The sequence below is a fragment of the Cydia splendana genome, chromosome Z (genome assembly GCF_910591565.1).
Source record: "Cydia splendana chromosome Z, ilCydSple1.2, whole genome shotgun sequence".
Classification (NCBI taxonomy): domain Eukaryota; kingdom Metazoa; phylum Arthropoda; class Insecta; order Lepidoptera; family Tortricidae; genus Cydia; species Cydia splendana.
This window is the reverse complement of record NC_085987.1, coordinates 37,179,290-37,196,772: the sequence shown is the minus strand read 5'-3', so window position 1 is coordinate 37,196,772 and position 17,483 is coordinate 37,179,290. Positions and strand designations below refer to the sequence as shown.

Below are 17,483 nucleotides of genomic sequence, written 5' to 3'. Positions count from 1 at the left end.
AAAAAGACCAGTCTTGACTGAGCTATAACTTGGTATCTTAGTTATGAGATCAACACCGGCATCTTTAAACGGTGTTATATGCTCTTCGTATACACTTTTCATAGGTTTTAGCGATTCACTCGCTGCTGTCCGCATTTTTTGCATTTGATATGCAAGTTCATTTTTTGAGAAATCTGCTGAGCAACGGTCGTGTGGCTTGTTTTGTACGATCCGCAAGTCCTGCGTGAAAAATACATAACAATAAGATAACATTACACGTTAGCTTCGCAAACGGGATTGCTACAACAATGGAAGAATAAGTAATAGATAGTGAATTCAATAACTTCAATAGAAAAAACTGTAAATAGATGAAACGGGATTACCTAGAGTCGATTTGTTTTAAGTTGGTCTTAGGGTAAGGACTTGTAATTTGAATAAAACTTACTTGTAAGGTGATCGTTCCGCGGCACTTTTGTGATTTCTTATGTATGCAAGTCCACACTGAAGCCCCTGTTTTATATGTTTTGTTTTTATAATATTGGTAGCCGTTATTTAATAGTACGCAACCACCTTTACGACGTACGTAATAGTTATTTCCGTGATCCATAATTTCCTCCATTTTCAATATCAATAGATTAATAAATTAGACATTAGACATTGACATTTTTGAACCCAACATATCGGAGACAATATAAGAAAGTTTATCTCGTGCCAGTTTCTAGTTAGTACTTAATGAGCTAAGATGAGATAACCTCTATGAAGGAATCATTCACTAGACTTCTCTAACAGTTTCGATAAAAATATGTCCGATCAACCGATCCAACAGGAAAATAAAACAGCCTTGTGGTTCGATAAATCGGGCTAGATGAACTTTTATAATCCTGTTAGTCCGATAGTAGGACTACAAGACTTTGAGAAGTCCTTACTGCCCGATCGATCGAGCCAACGGGAAAAAAAAATATTCGTAGTCCGATTGATCGAACAAGGCGATCGGACCACGCGGCGTAAGGGAAGATTACATGCGGTCTTATTTAGTGTTGGAAAGGAACTCGAGTCCTTTGAGTCTATATTAAAAAAAAACTGGACTCTTTTTGAGACACAGCGGTTAAAAACTTCCCCGTATTATAAGTCACGAGTCGAGTCCTTTATGGAGTCTTTTTGAAATATTGTTTTTATTGAAAGTTCTCTTAAAACAACAAAAATCTCTATAAAAGATTCGGGTCTTGAAAAGAACTCGAGTTACGACTTAATTATAAGAGTCTGAAAAGCTGCAGTCGAATCTTAAGAGGACTCAAAGGGCTCGAGCCGTAACCAACACTACATGACTAGTCTTAGTATGGCCTACATCTTCAACACTACAAAAATGTTACCACAGTGCCTAACTCCAGTGAGTATTATTTCAAACCATGACAACTTATCCCATTATTAAATTATGTATACTGAAACTGCTTGGGCTTATTTTGCCAAGTAGGTAATTAAAACAGATGTGTTAGTGCCTATATTATAATTTATAAATACATTAGGCCAAGCACATGATTGGCGCGACAGTATCTCGCGGCGAGATAGACTACCCGTCTTTTTCTAACTATATTAACAAAAGGGGGACGGGTAGTCTGTCTCGCCGCGAGAGACTGTCGCGCCAATGATGTACTAGCCCGGCTGATGCAATTACATGGGCTGTTTACAAGCAGTAAAATTGGCCGGTGATCACCAAACCTATTGAGCAATAAGTTACTAAAATTTATTTATTTAATTTTTCCGTTGGTTTTCTAAATAATTAATTACGTCTGCCTTCAATATTGGTCAATGACTGGTAACGTAGAGAAGTTATTTAAAACCCATTGACGTGTTTATTACGTCAAAATTACCAACTATTCAGATATCTAATATAGGGTGACTGATAGTAATTTGCTTCTCTTAACAATAAGACTTCTATTGGCTTGTTTTTTTCTGCCTTACTATGGAGTGGCCAATTACTGTGTGGTGGCCAATAACTATAGCAGTCACCCTATACTCGCCCGTGTAACTGTTTCAGCAGACGCTTCAATAGAATATAACATTAAGGCGACCAATATGTTTTCCCGTCACGCGTTAGGCTTCTTCAAAACATGTGCTCTGTCGACCATATTTATCTAACGGTGGTATTTCACATTCGTCTGTCATTCGTCATTGCGTCTCACTCTCTCATTTTATCAAGCAAAATGTGAGACGCAATACACATTGGACTAAGAAATTGGACAGACGGAACACTACGCTAAGTGTACAATTCAAGTATGAATCAATTGAATGTTTGAAGCTACATGATTAGGGAACCAAAATGTCTGCATTTACTATTATAGTGATAGTCCCGCAAACCAACATTTTCTTGTCACAACGAGTGCAGTGAACCAACACTATTAAGCCTAGTAACATTCAAACGCCGAGTATCTTTGTTGACTGAATATTCGACTTGTCTGAATAAGCTTTATAAGGCTGTCGCCCGATAGCGGTATCGATGCTGTATACAAACAGCAAAACTCTTAAGACGAAACAGGAGCTGAGTTTTAAATATTTTAGGTAAATATACCCGTCTCGCTAACGGAAGCGGCACCTAAAAGTAGTGCGATAAGGACAAGGCGAAAAATCCTGCGTAAAAATCTCAAAAAGTAGTCCTCTGTTTCCTCCTCCAAAACTTAACCAATCGTAACCAAATTTGGAAATCTAAATGATTATGAAATTATCTGTGTCGGACCGTTTTGCTTTTTTGGCTAATTGATATCAGTTTTGAATGCCACGCCTCTCATTGCGGCATAGTCAATTAGGCCATTTTTGAAGGGCCCTAGCGCCTTAAAAAACAAAAATATCAAAAAAAGCAAAACGGTCCGACACAGATATTGACAATATTAATCTGTGTTGAAAAAATCATTGCTCTAGCTTCAAAACCCACGGAGGAAACCGAGGAGTACGTTTGTATGGAGAAATGACCACTCCCGTTGGCTCTTAACTGTCCATAGGTGGACCTCGTGCCTTTTGTAATAAGGTCCACAGGTGGACAGTTAACAGTGTGGGCGATGGTACTAATTCGATTATGAATTGAGCTCGTCAATAAGTCATTGTCTTCTTTTGTATTTAAAGCGCTACGAAAACGGTTTATATATATGTAATCTTTTGTAGTTTTTCTTTGGCTCGACAGACAGTTTCTTAGCTCTTTTTAGAGAGGTTTTTTTGTATATACCGACAATTGACGGACGAGCTGATTCCAAAACCGAATAAGAAAACAAGATACGAGTAATCAAGGCAGTAGTAGTGAAGCCGCCTGCTGTTGTTGGTGCATATATTATATAAAATATTTTTGTATGAAATCAGTTTTACAGCCACAATACAATGTTATTAGGAAAACACAGATTTGAATGTAGTAGAATTCTAGCGAATTTACGATAAATAACGTTAGGACATTGCTCGCAGGATTTAAATACGCATTACACGTATGGCACGGTAGTTTCCAATTTTGAGTGGACATGTAACTGTGGTAACATGGACCATATGTGACGTTCCACGGGAAAAGGTACCTTATGAGGGTTTCTAGTTTCGGAGATATGAAATGTTTTGTAAAGAGGTGAAAAAATGCTCAATTTTTTTTTATTGTGTGATCTGAAACCTTAATGCGTAACGTTTGTTTACCTGTTTTTATTTTTGTTATAAGTTAGTTATAAGCCTAGTAATGTCGTCTCAGAGTTTAGTAGAAAAGGTACCTTATGGAAAAAAGATTGAAAATTCCCAAAAAAACTAGTCAATACGGGAAAAGAAGTTTGGTAGAGAACTGTATTAGCATTCTGCAAAACTAATTTGATAATTTCAGTTCTGGTTGGGGCGCCTCGCAAATATTATAACCGTACATAGACCGACATCACAAATCCAAGTAGCCTGCTATTATACCAAAGTTACTCTCGTCAAGTCTTTCTTAACTAGAATAGTCTTCATTTGGTTTGGTCGCATGCAGTAAATCAGCCATTGGTTTGCTGAAAAATGCCAATACCCGACGCATTACCTTATGGAATATCTGAGGTCATTGAACCTCAATGCCGCTTATCTTCAATAGCAACCGAAATATATTATTGATAAGAAATAGACGATTTATACCATCTTAACCCCAAAATATTATTAGTTTATCCTAACTGTTCCATCATCATCATGCCTCATCATGTAACTTAATCACAAGGTACCTTTTCATTACATACAAATTATTGGTCTTTTTTAAGATTATTATGACGAAGAACTAATTAAATTTGGGGCAGTTTAATGTAAATTAATATTTTCTATTCATAAAAGATAAACTGTAATATGATTGATATTTTGTAGTGATGTATTATTAGATTTATTTCCATAAGGTACCTTTTCGTAAATGTATGGAGCAAATACTGTTATTGTTATGTAAGTTTAAAGTGGCATAAGGGGTTAAATATAGTATTTAGTTGGGGTTTTAGGATTTATTTCATTTGAATGACAGAATTTCTTTCATATGTGCTCAGAAAAATTGATTGTGTGTCACATTAAAAGTAAAAATATTCAATTTTGTGATTTTATATGAAAAAGTCAGAAAATACATTTTCACCTCTAAATCGGTATTGTTTTTTGTTTAAACTGTCTGTCAGTGTCGTTTTCTAATAGATAGAATTTAAATCTTGAGAGCTCATTGCAATCAATCGTGAAAATGAAATAAAACTTTATTTTCAAGAGATTGGCTAGTATACACATAAATCAGTCGATATCAAAAGTTTCTATTTGCATTACAGAACAAGTCGCAATATTTTTTTAATCTCACATATATAAGGTATTATTATTTGTAGTCAACTATGTAACTTACTTCAGGAACATGGTTTTTTAGGCGGCTAAACTTAAAACTTCTCTATCGTAAAGTTGCTAATTTCACAACATTATTTTCAAAAAATCATATCTCTGTAACTACGCAACCTAGAAGGTTGATCTTTTGTGTTATCGATAGCTTATTTATTGTAGATTACTGGGGTATGCATAACTCCATACCCGCCATAAGGTACCTTTGACCGTGGAACGTCACATATGGCGCCATTGTAATGTTACATGTTCAATGTTTATGGTTGTATTTAAATATGTATTAAAAAAGGCGCCCCTCCCTCCCCACCCCAGCAAATATGGCGTGTAATTTATTTGTCATGCACAACACAATTACACAAAGGACGTTGATTTAAAAAAAAACCGGCCAAGTGCGAGTCGGACTCGCGCACGAAGGGTTCCGTACCATTACGCAAAAAACGTTTGTTGCATGGGAGCCCAACTTAAATATTTATTCTGTTTTTACTATTTGTTGTTATAGCGGCAACAGAAATACATCATCTGTGAAAATTTCAATAGTCTGGTGACAGACAGACGTCCACACAGACGCAGGGTCGTCTTAAACTATGTTGGGAGCCCAGGGCACATAAGAATTTGGGGCCCTTTTGGAAAGTAAACAAAGCCAACTAAACTAACATGTTTCTACTATGATCTTCTATTTATTATGGGTAATCAAATATAGATACTGTTAGTTACTGTCTGTCCTTCGGGGCCCCCTGAGGATGGGGGCCCTGGGCACGGGCCCCGTGTGCCCTTATGGTAAAGACGGTACTGGAAAGACGGTACTGGAAAGACGGTACTGGAAAGACGGACAGGGAAGTCTTGTATAGTAATAGGGTCCCGTTTTTACCCTTTGGGTACGGAACCCTAAAAAGAGGCGCATAGCTTGAACTATAACAAAAGCCTCATCAGTCAGCAAACGTATGCGTTTTACGACGGTACGTTGTGTCATTGCCACTAATTGGTGGTAAATATATATTAAGATATAGAAAATATTGTATTTAGGTATCAGTAAAATAATTCCAGCCACTGCTTCCAACCCGATGCTGTGTATGAGATTGGCGACCGACTTCTCGCTGGTACTGGTGTCAATGTTGCCACAACAATAGAAAGGGTGCTGGCTGGTACCTATTCTTGTTGCTGGCCTCGAGCGGCTAATCCTTTGTCTATTGTTGTTAAGTAAACCCGCTCGTGTACTACCTGCATAAAAAATCGTTCGGTCACTTTAGCCGGTTATTGACTTACAACTCCTATGGAAATTGCAATAAGATTCAAAATTAACTAATGGAAAAATATTTTGCGAGGCTGTGTGTGGTCCCTTCGACTCGCCGGCACTCAGTACTACGGTTACTGAGTGCCGGCGAGTGACCGAACTATTTTTTATGCAGGTCGTAGCACGTGCGGTTTTACATAACAATATACAAAGGATTAGCCGTCGGGGCCAGCTAAAAATCGAAAGACTATAACCCTTTACCCTGTTGTCATATATATTTATAGTTCTATACACCAACTACATTTAAAATTATGGAATGCTTATAAACTATGAATTTTCTTTGGGTTATATGGTCTATTTAATGACCAAAAAATTATTATGATATAGTAAGGATCTCTGTTGATGTGATTTAAATATCTTTTAAATGTATAAATATATTGAATGCTTTGACTATTAAATTTAGTGGTGGTTATATGATTATATCTTTTAAGGAGGTTGTATGTCGGGTTCTTATCTTAATATTGCTCACTGAGGTAACGTCGAAGATACATTTAAACGGTCAATTGTGAGCCTCAATCAATGAAATGGGGTCTACTAAATGGTCAAATAACAAGTTTTTAGGGGATTTTATTCGTTTTTATAGCGTTCGTATTTTCATGAAGCGAAAACTAAGGGGAGTAAGGAATAACTCTAGGCATCAGTTCTAATCTTGGCCTTCGATTTTGTACTATATTTATTTGTAATAGTATATACTTATTTTTATCATAAATCCACACCGACTGAAGCTTTGCAAGCCAAATAATAGTTAAGAAAGACTAATAGTCTTCCTCTAAATTTGAGATTGGAAACACTGGATCTACATCTGAATACACATGTTTATTCTTAAATGACAAAAAAAAAAACAATTTAACTCTGAACGTCGGTTAGCGCAGCAGTAGGTACATGTATATGAAGTACCAGATGCCATGACAATAAAATAAAGGGTAGAAACTTGGGTTCCCCTCGATTTAGCTTGCTCAAAAAAAGTATTCATCTTTTTTTTATTTACCTCTATAATGACCAAAAGCATGTTTTTTTAATGTAATTTTCTTTGTAGTAACAATAAAATACTTGTAACTTTGTTTTTCTATAAATTCTATGGTAAAATGAAAATCCATCGTATCATATCATGTTTCAATTCTAAAAAAACGTTACGTGCAGGCATTGTAAGAAAAGGAACATAATAATATACTTTTTTCTTATTTATTTATATGTACTATATCGAATATTTCATAACTCAAAAAAAAAATCAAAACTTCCGGTCACTTTATAATATGTTTATTACCGTCGTCCTTACCGTAGTTTGTCATACAACTTTATTTAGATACTTATCAAAGTTAGGGCATCAGTTGCACACTAGGTAGGTATATCTAATTTATAAGAATAGCAGGAACGCAAGTCTTTTTGAGTTAATTATATTTTCTGCAGCATATGGAATTGATACATTACCAAGTGCTAGCTGTGTAATCAGTGTGTAGCTGTAGAACGGAATGAATAAGTTTCATTCATTAACTCTCGCTTTTGGTTTGTATGATGAATTGATGATCTTATAAATCTTATAATACAACTTCATCAAATAATAAGCTACGCTAAACAAGGGCTCTAAAATTGCGTTATCTTCGAATTCAACTCGCATGATATTCTGAAAAGCAAATACTTCTATTTGCTTATTCTAAAACGAGCTTGTCATTGACAACTTAATTATGGAAGATGATGAAGACTGGTTCCGACTTGTATATAAATGTATTTTTAAATAATTATAATTTGATGTTGTCTAACAACTCTTAATATTATATAGGTACCTTGTACTCGGAATCAAATTTTAATGTAACATTTGTTTTGCGGGACCTGTGTAACCTATGGAATAATGTGAAATAAAGTAGGGTAGAGAACATTTATGATTTTTTTATTGAGTTCATGCTATTTGAATGACAGAGAAGTGTGCACGTTTGGATCGAAGGGAAACTGAGAATGAAATGGGTGGGTGGAACCGGCTGGGGATTCCAATCGTTTATGGAATAATTAAAATATATTATGCAAAAGTTTACCGCGCCTTTATTTATTGATACTTTTTCAAATATCACTAAGCTCTTCTCTAATAAGTTACAAAAACGAAATGGTGATAAACTGATAAACGTACACGGCGGGATAAAGTTGATAAATGGCGAGAAAAAATTTGAACTTTATGTAATTTTATTTTCAAATTTACGTAATAACTAACGTAACGAGATATTTTATATCTCGAGTTATCAACTTCTTCCCACCGTGTACAGAATTTACTTTAATTCTAATTATTGGGGCTGTAACAAATATGTACCTCATAATATGTTTTTATTTTATTTATACATTCTATACGGACAAAATAGATCAGACTACCGTGGAGGTTCTTGGCCGTACGGGACCATTTTCCGAACAAAAAGAAAGTTTAGATGGCAGCACGGGAAAGATTGATACCAACGAGTAATTGTAGATAACGTTTCACGCTGATTTCATGTGAATACACACAAACTGGCTATTTGGCTATTTCAGAGATATCAGTGCTTAAGACTAGATACTACCTACTAAGCTTACAGGAAGTAATGTTTGAATTTGAATGTCTATAAAAATGCTAATCGCAATAATTAAGTAACAAATGAACAAATAGGTTAGACACCTAGTATTATTAATTTATAATATTATATCTGTTATGTTTTTATAAATACCTGATTTTAACATTTATTATTAGATAAAAAATGATGTTTGCAATTGGTTAAAATCTGAACCATGTATTTGAATAGGTAATGATTAATGATCATAATTAATATTTTTTTTAATACGAAAATATTGATCACATATAAAATTATCGCAATGTCGTTTACTATTTAACTATGAACGTTCATAGGCACCTTATGTTGTTCTAAGGAAAAATGCAGTTAATGTGTATTCCCATTTGACCCCGCCTCACGGTACCGCTGCCATACATGAGGCGGGGACAGATGGAAATGATTCATATGAAGCGCCTGTTCCCATCTGTGCCCGGCGGGGACAACCGGGAATACACCAGTTAATGTATTACGAAAATGTATCTTGAATCTACTGATGTGCCATGCCATCGGAAAGATTGCAAAGTTGCGAATCTTCCACGTGGAATATTTTCGGAATCTCCGCATATTTTTATGAGGATCGGATTGGAGTGTTCCATTTCTGTGAAATATCCAGAAATTTCCGAGAACTTTTACAACTTTTTGGAAACTTTCCGCAACTTGCACATCGGTACTTGAATCTGTTGGTGTGGAGAGTAACTTTAGGGTATCGTCTTGGGTCGTCCCATTCGTTTTTCGTCAAGTTCTTAAATTAGTCCTATTCTGATTTCGTCACTCATTCTACATTCGTCACAATCGTCGGTGGCTTTCAATGTAGAATGAGTGACGAAAGCAGAATAGGACTATTTAAGAACTTGACGAAAAACGAATGGGACGACCCAAGACGATACCAACTTTAGCCCCTGTGAATAAATTTCATTTTGAATAAATTTTTCCAAATAGGTCATTTTGTATCATTATGCCTGAACATACGAGCAGCTGAGGCAACTTTCGGGTGGGGCCAAAGCTACTCCTTCCAGGGTATTAAAGTCTAACACTAAGTCCTCCTATAGATTATATATTATTGAAATGAAATGATAGCTAGTACATGTCAGTATGGCGTACCGAACTATTTGAATACTTTGAATGCTACCTACTATGCGACGCTGACTGTACATAGGATATTGAAAATTATATGAAGATCACCCTGCATTGCAATTATAAATAATTAACCCAATTCGATTGTGGATTAATAAAACCCTTAGTTGTAATTTGATTTCTGTGACACTTCGTTTCTTATCGCAGTGATAATCAATATTATGATACTAGAGACCGAAAATTGTCACCATGACAAAATACGATGTGGCAAGGAAGTCAAATTCCTTCCAAAATAAGGTGGAGTACCTTACATTATAGATAATCGAACTGAATCTCATTGCTTATACCTAAGTGATTGTTTGGTGTTTGGTCCTTAAATAAGATCGAAAGGAAACATGACTATGTATATTACGGCGCTGTGTAATACATTTCGCACAATGTATTGTACTTATTTATAATATATACATTTTATTACATAAACACATGTATTTCAAGGAATTTTCGAAGCAATATGCTTGTAATTCGATTCGTGTTTTAAGAATTGCAGTTGTGAAATAAAATAATAAATAGATTTTACGAAAATTACACGTTACATTAAGAGAAATGTATTTTCATAATTTTGTGTAGCATTTGCGATATATATGGTGATATCGGTAAGTCCCTCGTTTTCCTGATTTTATTGCCATACAACGGGAGTGTACTCAGGGCCGGATTAAGCATGTCGGGGCCCCTAGGCAGTGCAAGGCTCGGGGCCCCCTACAGTCAATTCTGTATACAGCATGTTCAGTTGTTCAGTACCTACAGGGAAATAAGTTTGCGTTTTTAATTTCAATCTTCAGCCGAGACGATCCGAGTCTAGTCAGAACGATGTCTTTTTCGCTCTTATTGCTTGGACATAAAGCTTTTTTCTATCAATTTTTGCCGATTCCGCGTTGCGTCATGTGTAGGAAGAGCCCTTTAGGCTTAAGGCCAATCCCCAGTGGAATATCAAAGCTGTGAGCTTGAGCGTCACTTTCCTATCTAACAATGGCAAATTTTAAGCGAGGCTACGCTTAATTTTGCGAGACTGAACAACGATTGTCCGACCATAAGCCACATGATTAGAATCAACCTAGTAATAAATAATTTCCATATATTAAAATTATTAGAGTTAGACTAAGATAAGTCTGCAACGATTTTGATAGCACACGCAGTGCAAGTGTTATTTTAAACGTCAAACTGCTATGAAATTATGACGTATAAATAACACTTGCACTGCGTATCCTATCAAAATCATTGCAGACTTTTCGTGGTCTAATTGTATTCATTTACCAGTCAAGCTAACATGTAGATAAAGGGTCAACCAAAAAACCTACCAAAAACGCGAGCGAAGCGAGCGCGAAATTTTTATTAACAATATCGCAAATTGTGAAAGCCTCTTAAAAAGCCAGCCGGGTACCGATCTTCACCTGGGCCTAAAAGTCCGAAGTGAGGCGAGCTTTCATGCCGCGAAGTCAAAGCCGTGCTTCAGGCTTCAGGATAAGTACATAGTTGAGCAAAGACACGAACCAAATTCCATTGTATTAAAAAGCGAGACTGCAGGCCCAGCTAGGCGCAGCGAGGCCAAAGCCTAAGCTGAAGTAGAGGAGATGAGGAACACAAACCAATGGTAAATTGAGGTAAAAAGTGAGGCTGAAGTGAAGATCGAGCTCAGCAATCTCCGCATTGCTTGACAAGCCCGAAGCGTCTTTTAGCGAAGTGAGCTTTCATGCGAGGCCAAGCTACTGAAATCAATATTGATATTTCTTAAAAAGCGACGCCGAAGGCTGAGCTGTAAGGAAGCAGCGCTCTGACATGAACCAATCGTCGAAAAAAGGTCACTTTTGTGACGCAGTTTTACATACATACATTTTGTATGGATCGTCACTAAACTGACACCCCAAATTCGTCTAAAAAACTGGAGACACTTTTTTTCTTTATTTTCATCAATAGTCCTCGTGATTCTGAGTCGAAATAACCCAGAAGTTGTTGGTTGTTAAAAAAAAGGATATGTTAATTTTTTTTCAGAAAACCTTTCTAACAGGGGCCCGTTTCTCAAAAGCTTGTAACTTGTAATACAAGCGGATGTCACTTTTTGACAGCTTTTGTTAGAAAGGGACTTCCACTTGTATTACAAGTTACAAGCATTTGAGAAACGGGCCCCAGGTACGCATATACGCCCCGTAAACTGTAACGTATTGCTTCAATTTTATTCCAGTTACATTAAATTCAACAATGGATCAAAAGAAAAACAATAACAAAAGCATACTCATTATTATTAAGCAACAATTGTTACTCGTGAATTTTGACCCTATGAAACATAATTTTATTTGGTGCGAGCTGAGCCGCCGGGGCCCCCTAGCCGAGGCGGGGCCCCTAGGCAGTTGCCTACTTTGACTTAGGGTTAATCCGGCCCTGAGTGTACTTCATATCACTAATCATACTAATGTTAATATATTTATTGACGTTTATGATCAATACCAAATGTAGAGATGTAATTGGAAACAATAACACCGTTAAAATAATGAATACCTACAATACATGTATATTTAAGTAGGTGAGAAAAAAAATCAATTTTAGGCAATATTTAGGATCTACGTTCCATTGACATGACTAAAACATACTAAATATTGAAATATCTATATACCTACTTATGTAAATTGAATGCATTTGTTGCAAGGAAGGAAAGAGAGAATAGTTTATTACAATGTATGAGCCTTTATATCAACGCATGAATTAATACTAAGTTACAAAATTATAACAATTTTCTAGAGATTTTATTATGCTCATAATTATGCTTACGGCCCTAGTCATGAAGTAAAATGCTTAGGTACCTATATTTGAAATACCTGGAGCCGAATTCAGAATTGTAAAACATTAGAAAAATAATAACATGTACAAAGGCAGGAAGATCATATCAAACCTTTTTCAAACATGCAAGTCATGCAACATATACTCGAAATATTATCCTTAGATAATTCCTTCTTTTGGTTTTCCAATGTATTTAAACCTATCTGCATTCCCAGATTAAATGATTTTCCCAGCTAGAGTAGCCATAGCCATTAAAATTAATTAAAATTTTGCTAGAGTCAGATTACATAACGAAAAAATGGCCTAATTTTTTTTGTATTTTGGGACTTAGGTTCAATGTGAGCGATAACAGTAGATCACAATAAAATAATACAAAAAAACCGGCCAAGTGCGAGTCGGACTCGCAAACGAAGGGTTCCGTACCATTATCTATAAAAACGGTCATCCATCCAAGTACTGACCCCGCCCGACGTTGCTTAACTTCCTTCAAAAATCACGTTTGTTGTATGGGAGCCCCACTTAAATCTTTATTTATTCTGTTTTTAGTATTTGTTGTTATAGCGGCAACAGAAATACATCATCTGTGAAAATTTCAACTGTCTAGCTATCACGGTTCGTGAGATACAGCCTGGTGACAGACAGACGGACGGACGGACGGACAGCGGAGTCTTAGTAATAGGGTCCCGTTTTACCCTTTGGGTACGGAACCCTCCTGACTTTGGGGATGTAGGATCCTATATCCGGTATCGGATCGGACAATGTGAAAACGCTCTAAGGCCGCGCATTAGAGGCCATTTATTGCGCTCAACCAAAAACAGCCTTCATTTGACGCTCGGCGCGCCGCGCGTGGCGTGCATTCAGTCCGCGGCCTTAGGGGCTGTTCATAAATGACGTCATCTATTTTTGACGTTTTTGACCCCCCCCCCCCGCTCCTAAAATCATCCAAAAATCATGCTTCGAATGACCCCGTTTCCTCCTACGTCATGCTACCATCATCCGATGTCCAGACGCCCCCCCCAATTTGAAATGACGTAATTTATGAATAGCCCCTTACAGGCGAAGACCGAGAGTTGGCCCGCAACCACATTACCTAGGTAGCATCATTGTATGTACCTACCTAGTTAGGTTGCGCTGACGAAACAAGATGATATAATTATGTAACGCGTGTCCTGTAGGTACTTTATTAATTACGTGCGTTTATACTGACTTTTACAAATATAACACAAAAAGAGTACAAATGGCGGACTTAACGCCTTGAGGCATTCTCTACCAGTCAACCATTGGGCTAAACAGAGACAGTTAGTTTGGTGCAGGATTGTAAGTAGTGGATCTGAGAATATTTATTTTTATTATATATTTACTGAGTGAGTCATAAATTTAGTGCACTTTTTTTAAATATCAACGGACGTTGCAGGTGTTTTAATTACAAAATGGAATTGCGATGAACATTGTAATGTATTATTGTTTTTCATTATTACATTTAGTAGTAACAATGTCCCGTACAGTACCTACAGTTATCAAGTCTATAGTTGTTTCATCTTTGTCTTGAATATCGTGAGTATATGATAATGAGATCATAGTTATGGAAGTTACTTGGAAATAAAATAGAAGACCTTAGTCTCTTTATCAATTATCATAAGCATATATAGGTTTTGGAAGGGGTTTATTTTCATTAAAGGTAAATAAAGATGGTATATGAGCTTTTACGTTTTTAATTTCATCTCGTTTCCAATCTAATGTACCTATCTAATGCTGAGTAAAAAACACCAAGTGATTAGAGTTTAATTAATTTTATTGGTAGAGTTTCGTATCTTCGCCTGGATTTTGACACTTTTCACAAAAAATCTCTCAAATTTGAAAGCATTTTAATCCGTTAAGGCGAAAAAACGTTTTTTAGTACTCCTAACTATCAGTATATACCACTAAAACTTAGAATTTCATTGGTTAAGTTGGTAATAAATGGCCCTAAAGGCAATAGGCGATGTTTGGGTATCTTACCCAATCTTCGCCTATGGCATGCCTTGCCGCTAATACTTATTTTTCTGTGACTTACACATGTTAAGTCGTATCTCCTTGGAATGTGCTAATATACTATGAACCTTAACTACACTAGACTAGGCATATTTTAAAAAAACGAGGTAGTAGGCGAAGTTTGGTAACAGTCTGAAGTTGTTTTCATACATTTACTATAATGAAGCTAGGGCTGCCAAAAATTAACCAACATACCAAATAAAGGGGAGTAATGGTTTATAAGTTAAAAAAAAATATTATTATTAGCAAAATTATTTGATTGTTGCAAAATTGTTGTTATTATCGTAACTGACATCAAATCAACCTTATTTACACAAAGTGAGACATAAAAATACCTATTTGGTACCTACTCAACATCGGTAAGAGTAGAAATAAACATTTGCATATAGCGTAAACCAAAATAACCAAACATAAGAAAATATTTTTTGGAAACAAGTAATGTCATCCACCAATGAATGTGGTACAAAAAAATTGTCAACCCTAGGGGTAGGCGAAATTTGGCAACAAGATGGACGCAAAGTACCCTCACCAATGTTTTATCCAATTGTGGCTTCTAAACGTAAGCTAGCCATTAAATAATAGTTTCATATGAAAAAGAAATAGTTATAGGATATAATCATGTAAAAAGTTTAACATTACCGGGTCCGTATTACCGTTTAAAACTGAAGTTAAAACACTGGTTTGAAAAAACGTGTGGTCGGTGTCACGAAAAAACCTCCCTAAAGGTCAACTGTGTGAAGTTAGCCGCAGATTGTTCGAAGAATATTGACACCCGTAAAAAATACTTTGTATTTAGCAGTTTTATGTAAGGCTTACATTAGAAACATTTTGTTAATGGCAACTTATGTCAAACTAGGCGAAAATAGGTAGCGCAGGCAAAGATACGAAACTCTACGGTATTCAAAAATGCCACCTATTTCAGTAATAAAACACTGAGCTTTGGCCTATTTTATCCGAGAAATAACGTTTCGATCTTGACTAATAGTTATCTAGAATTATTTATTAATATGTCGTCAGATGACAACAGTAACTCACTAATTACTAAAAAATTACTAAATAAACAAAAATCAATCTAAACCATGGTACTTAAACGGTTTTTATGGTTATGAACTTGTGGTGGTAGGTATAGGACTTAGTACTATTATTTATTCTGTGGTATAGGTACAGTCAACTGTAAAAATATGGGTGCACAAATCATCTCAAAAATATGTCCCATAGCTCTTATGTCAGCGAATTAAGAACTATGGGACATATTTTTGAATAAGTTGGCTACACCCATATTTTTATAGTTGACTGTACTTAGTTAGTGTTTTGGTTGTCACCTGACGATGCATAGGTATGCCTAAGTATGTACTATGTACTAATTTATGTTAAACAAACCAAACATAATGAGCGTGCGTGATGTCAATGTCAATCAAGCTGATTATACCGGTGGGTGATTATAAACGCAACACAAATAATTTTCTTTCAGTGACTTATAAAAGTGATAGGTAAACAAAAAGAACGCGTTTTTTGTAGGTACCTAGTCAGAGTTGTAACTCACGCAACACACAGAAAACAGAATTTAGTATTTACGTACGATTAAAATAAAAGTCGACCCGTAGGTATCAGGTTATGCGCAACGTGCGTAATAAAAGTGATAAGACTAGTTGATTGAGTTAGCGGACTGCCACTCGTGTAGCGCTAATGTTGACTTGCTGACACCGCGGAGGGAAAGTTGGTATTGTTGCAGCACGGGCCGGCCGCCGCCACTGCTTGTCCGCGCGCTCGAGCCCCTCAAGGTGACCCACTGCGACGATTTACCAGTTTCGCTAAATGCGCTCCGACGAATCACATTCCATATGCAACCAGCTCATCGGGAGCAACATTATAATTGTTAAACAGTATGTAATGTTAATATTTCTTTATGTCTTGACAATATATTTAAACGTATTTATATCTTAATTATGTTATTGCAGATGATGTCAGTGTACGTGATGTGTTTGTTGGCGATGTTAACGCCATCTCTGTGCCGACCGTACGACCCGGAGGACGCGGGGCTCAAGACGGTGCTGCCATCTAGCGGGCAGTTCGAGGCGTTTTATCCGCGCGAGGCGCACGGCGTGCCGAACGGCTCGTCGAGGCCTGCGCACGGGCACGGCAGTTTCTATAAGCACCGCAACCCGGCGCTGGTAGACGTCAAGAACGCCGCCGCCTACGGCTTCAGGTTCGACGGCATGAGGAGATTCAATTTTGATGATGAATAGCTTCTGATAGCAAGATACCTACCTATTAAACAAATTCATGTTTGATATTGTTTTTCTTTTGGTTACATATAGTACGTAGGTACCTCCACTTACAGACATGCAAGTCTTCAGAGTGAAGTGAAAAATATATTAATGTTTAGTAAGTTCATGCGCAAATACTCTTGAAAATTTGTCGTAGGTATGCGATTATTTTCGACCACTTCGATTTATACGAGTAGCGCTCGAATCTCAATAATTGCATGAAAAGCACACTGCCCATTTTTCCTCAGGCACTTTCCGTAAGCGCCCGTAAGTACATTTTGAATCCTTAGTTGCGACGTATGGCTGTTGTAGGTTGGTGTCTATTGAGATTTAGATTTCATTAAGGATTATTTACTTGGCTTAATGGAATACCTTACTATACTGTAGATAAATACATATAGTAAGCATAGTGCTCACTCCATATATCAGTTTTGGTACTAAAACGACTAATATTTTCGTAGTTCTAGCATCGAGTAGCGGATTTATTAAATACTAGCTTTTGCCCGCGACTTCGTCAGCGTGGAATTATTAATTTACGTAGGTAGCTATTATTTTATACATACCTATGTATATAAGGTTTTAGGTACCTACCTACCTATAGTATACCACATCGTC

The 17,483-nt window shown here is 36.5% G+C and overlaps 1 protein-coding gene across 1 annotated transcript; it reads left to right on the top strand.

The window, feature by feature from the left end:
• The first annotated feature begins 16,254 nt into the window (after positions 1–16,254).
• Positions 16,255–16,884, top strand: LOC134804546 (uncharacterized). The gene is made up of 2 exons (XM_063777651.1): positions 16,255–16,484; positions 16,560–16,884. The coding sequence occupies exon 2, from the start codon at positions 16,560–16,562 to the stop codon at positions 16,845–16,847; it is 288 nt and encodes a 95-aa protein (XP_063633721.1). The 5' UTR covers positions 16,255–16,484; the 3' UTR covers positions 16,848–16,884.
• Positions 16,885–17,483: the final 599 nt, after the last annotated feature.

Coding starts and splice junctions, on each gene's coding strand:
- LOC134804546 (XM_063777651.1), top strand. CDS start 16,560: ATGATGTCAGTGTACGTGATGTGTTTGTTGGCGATGTTAACGCCATCT.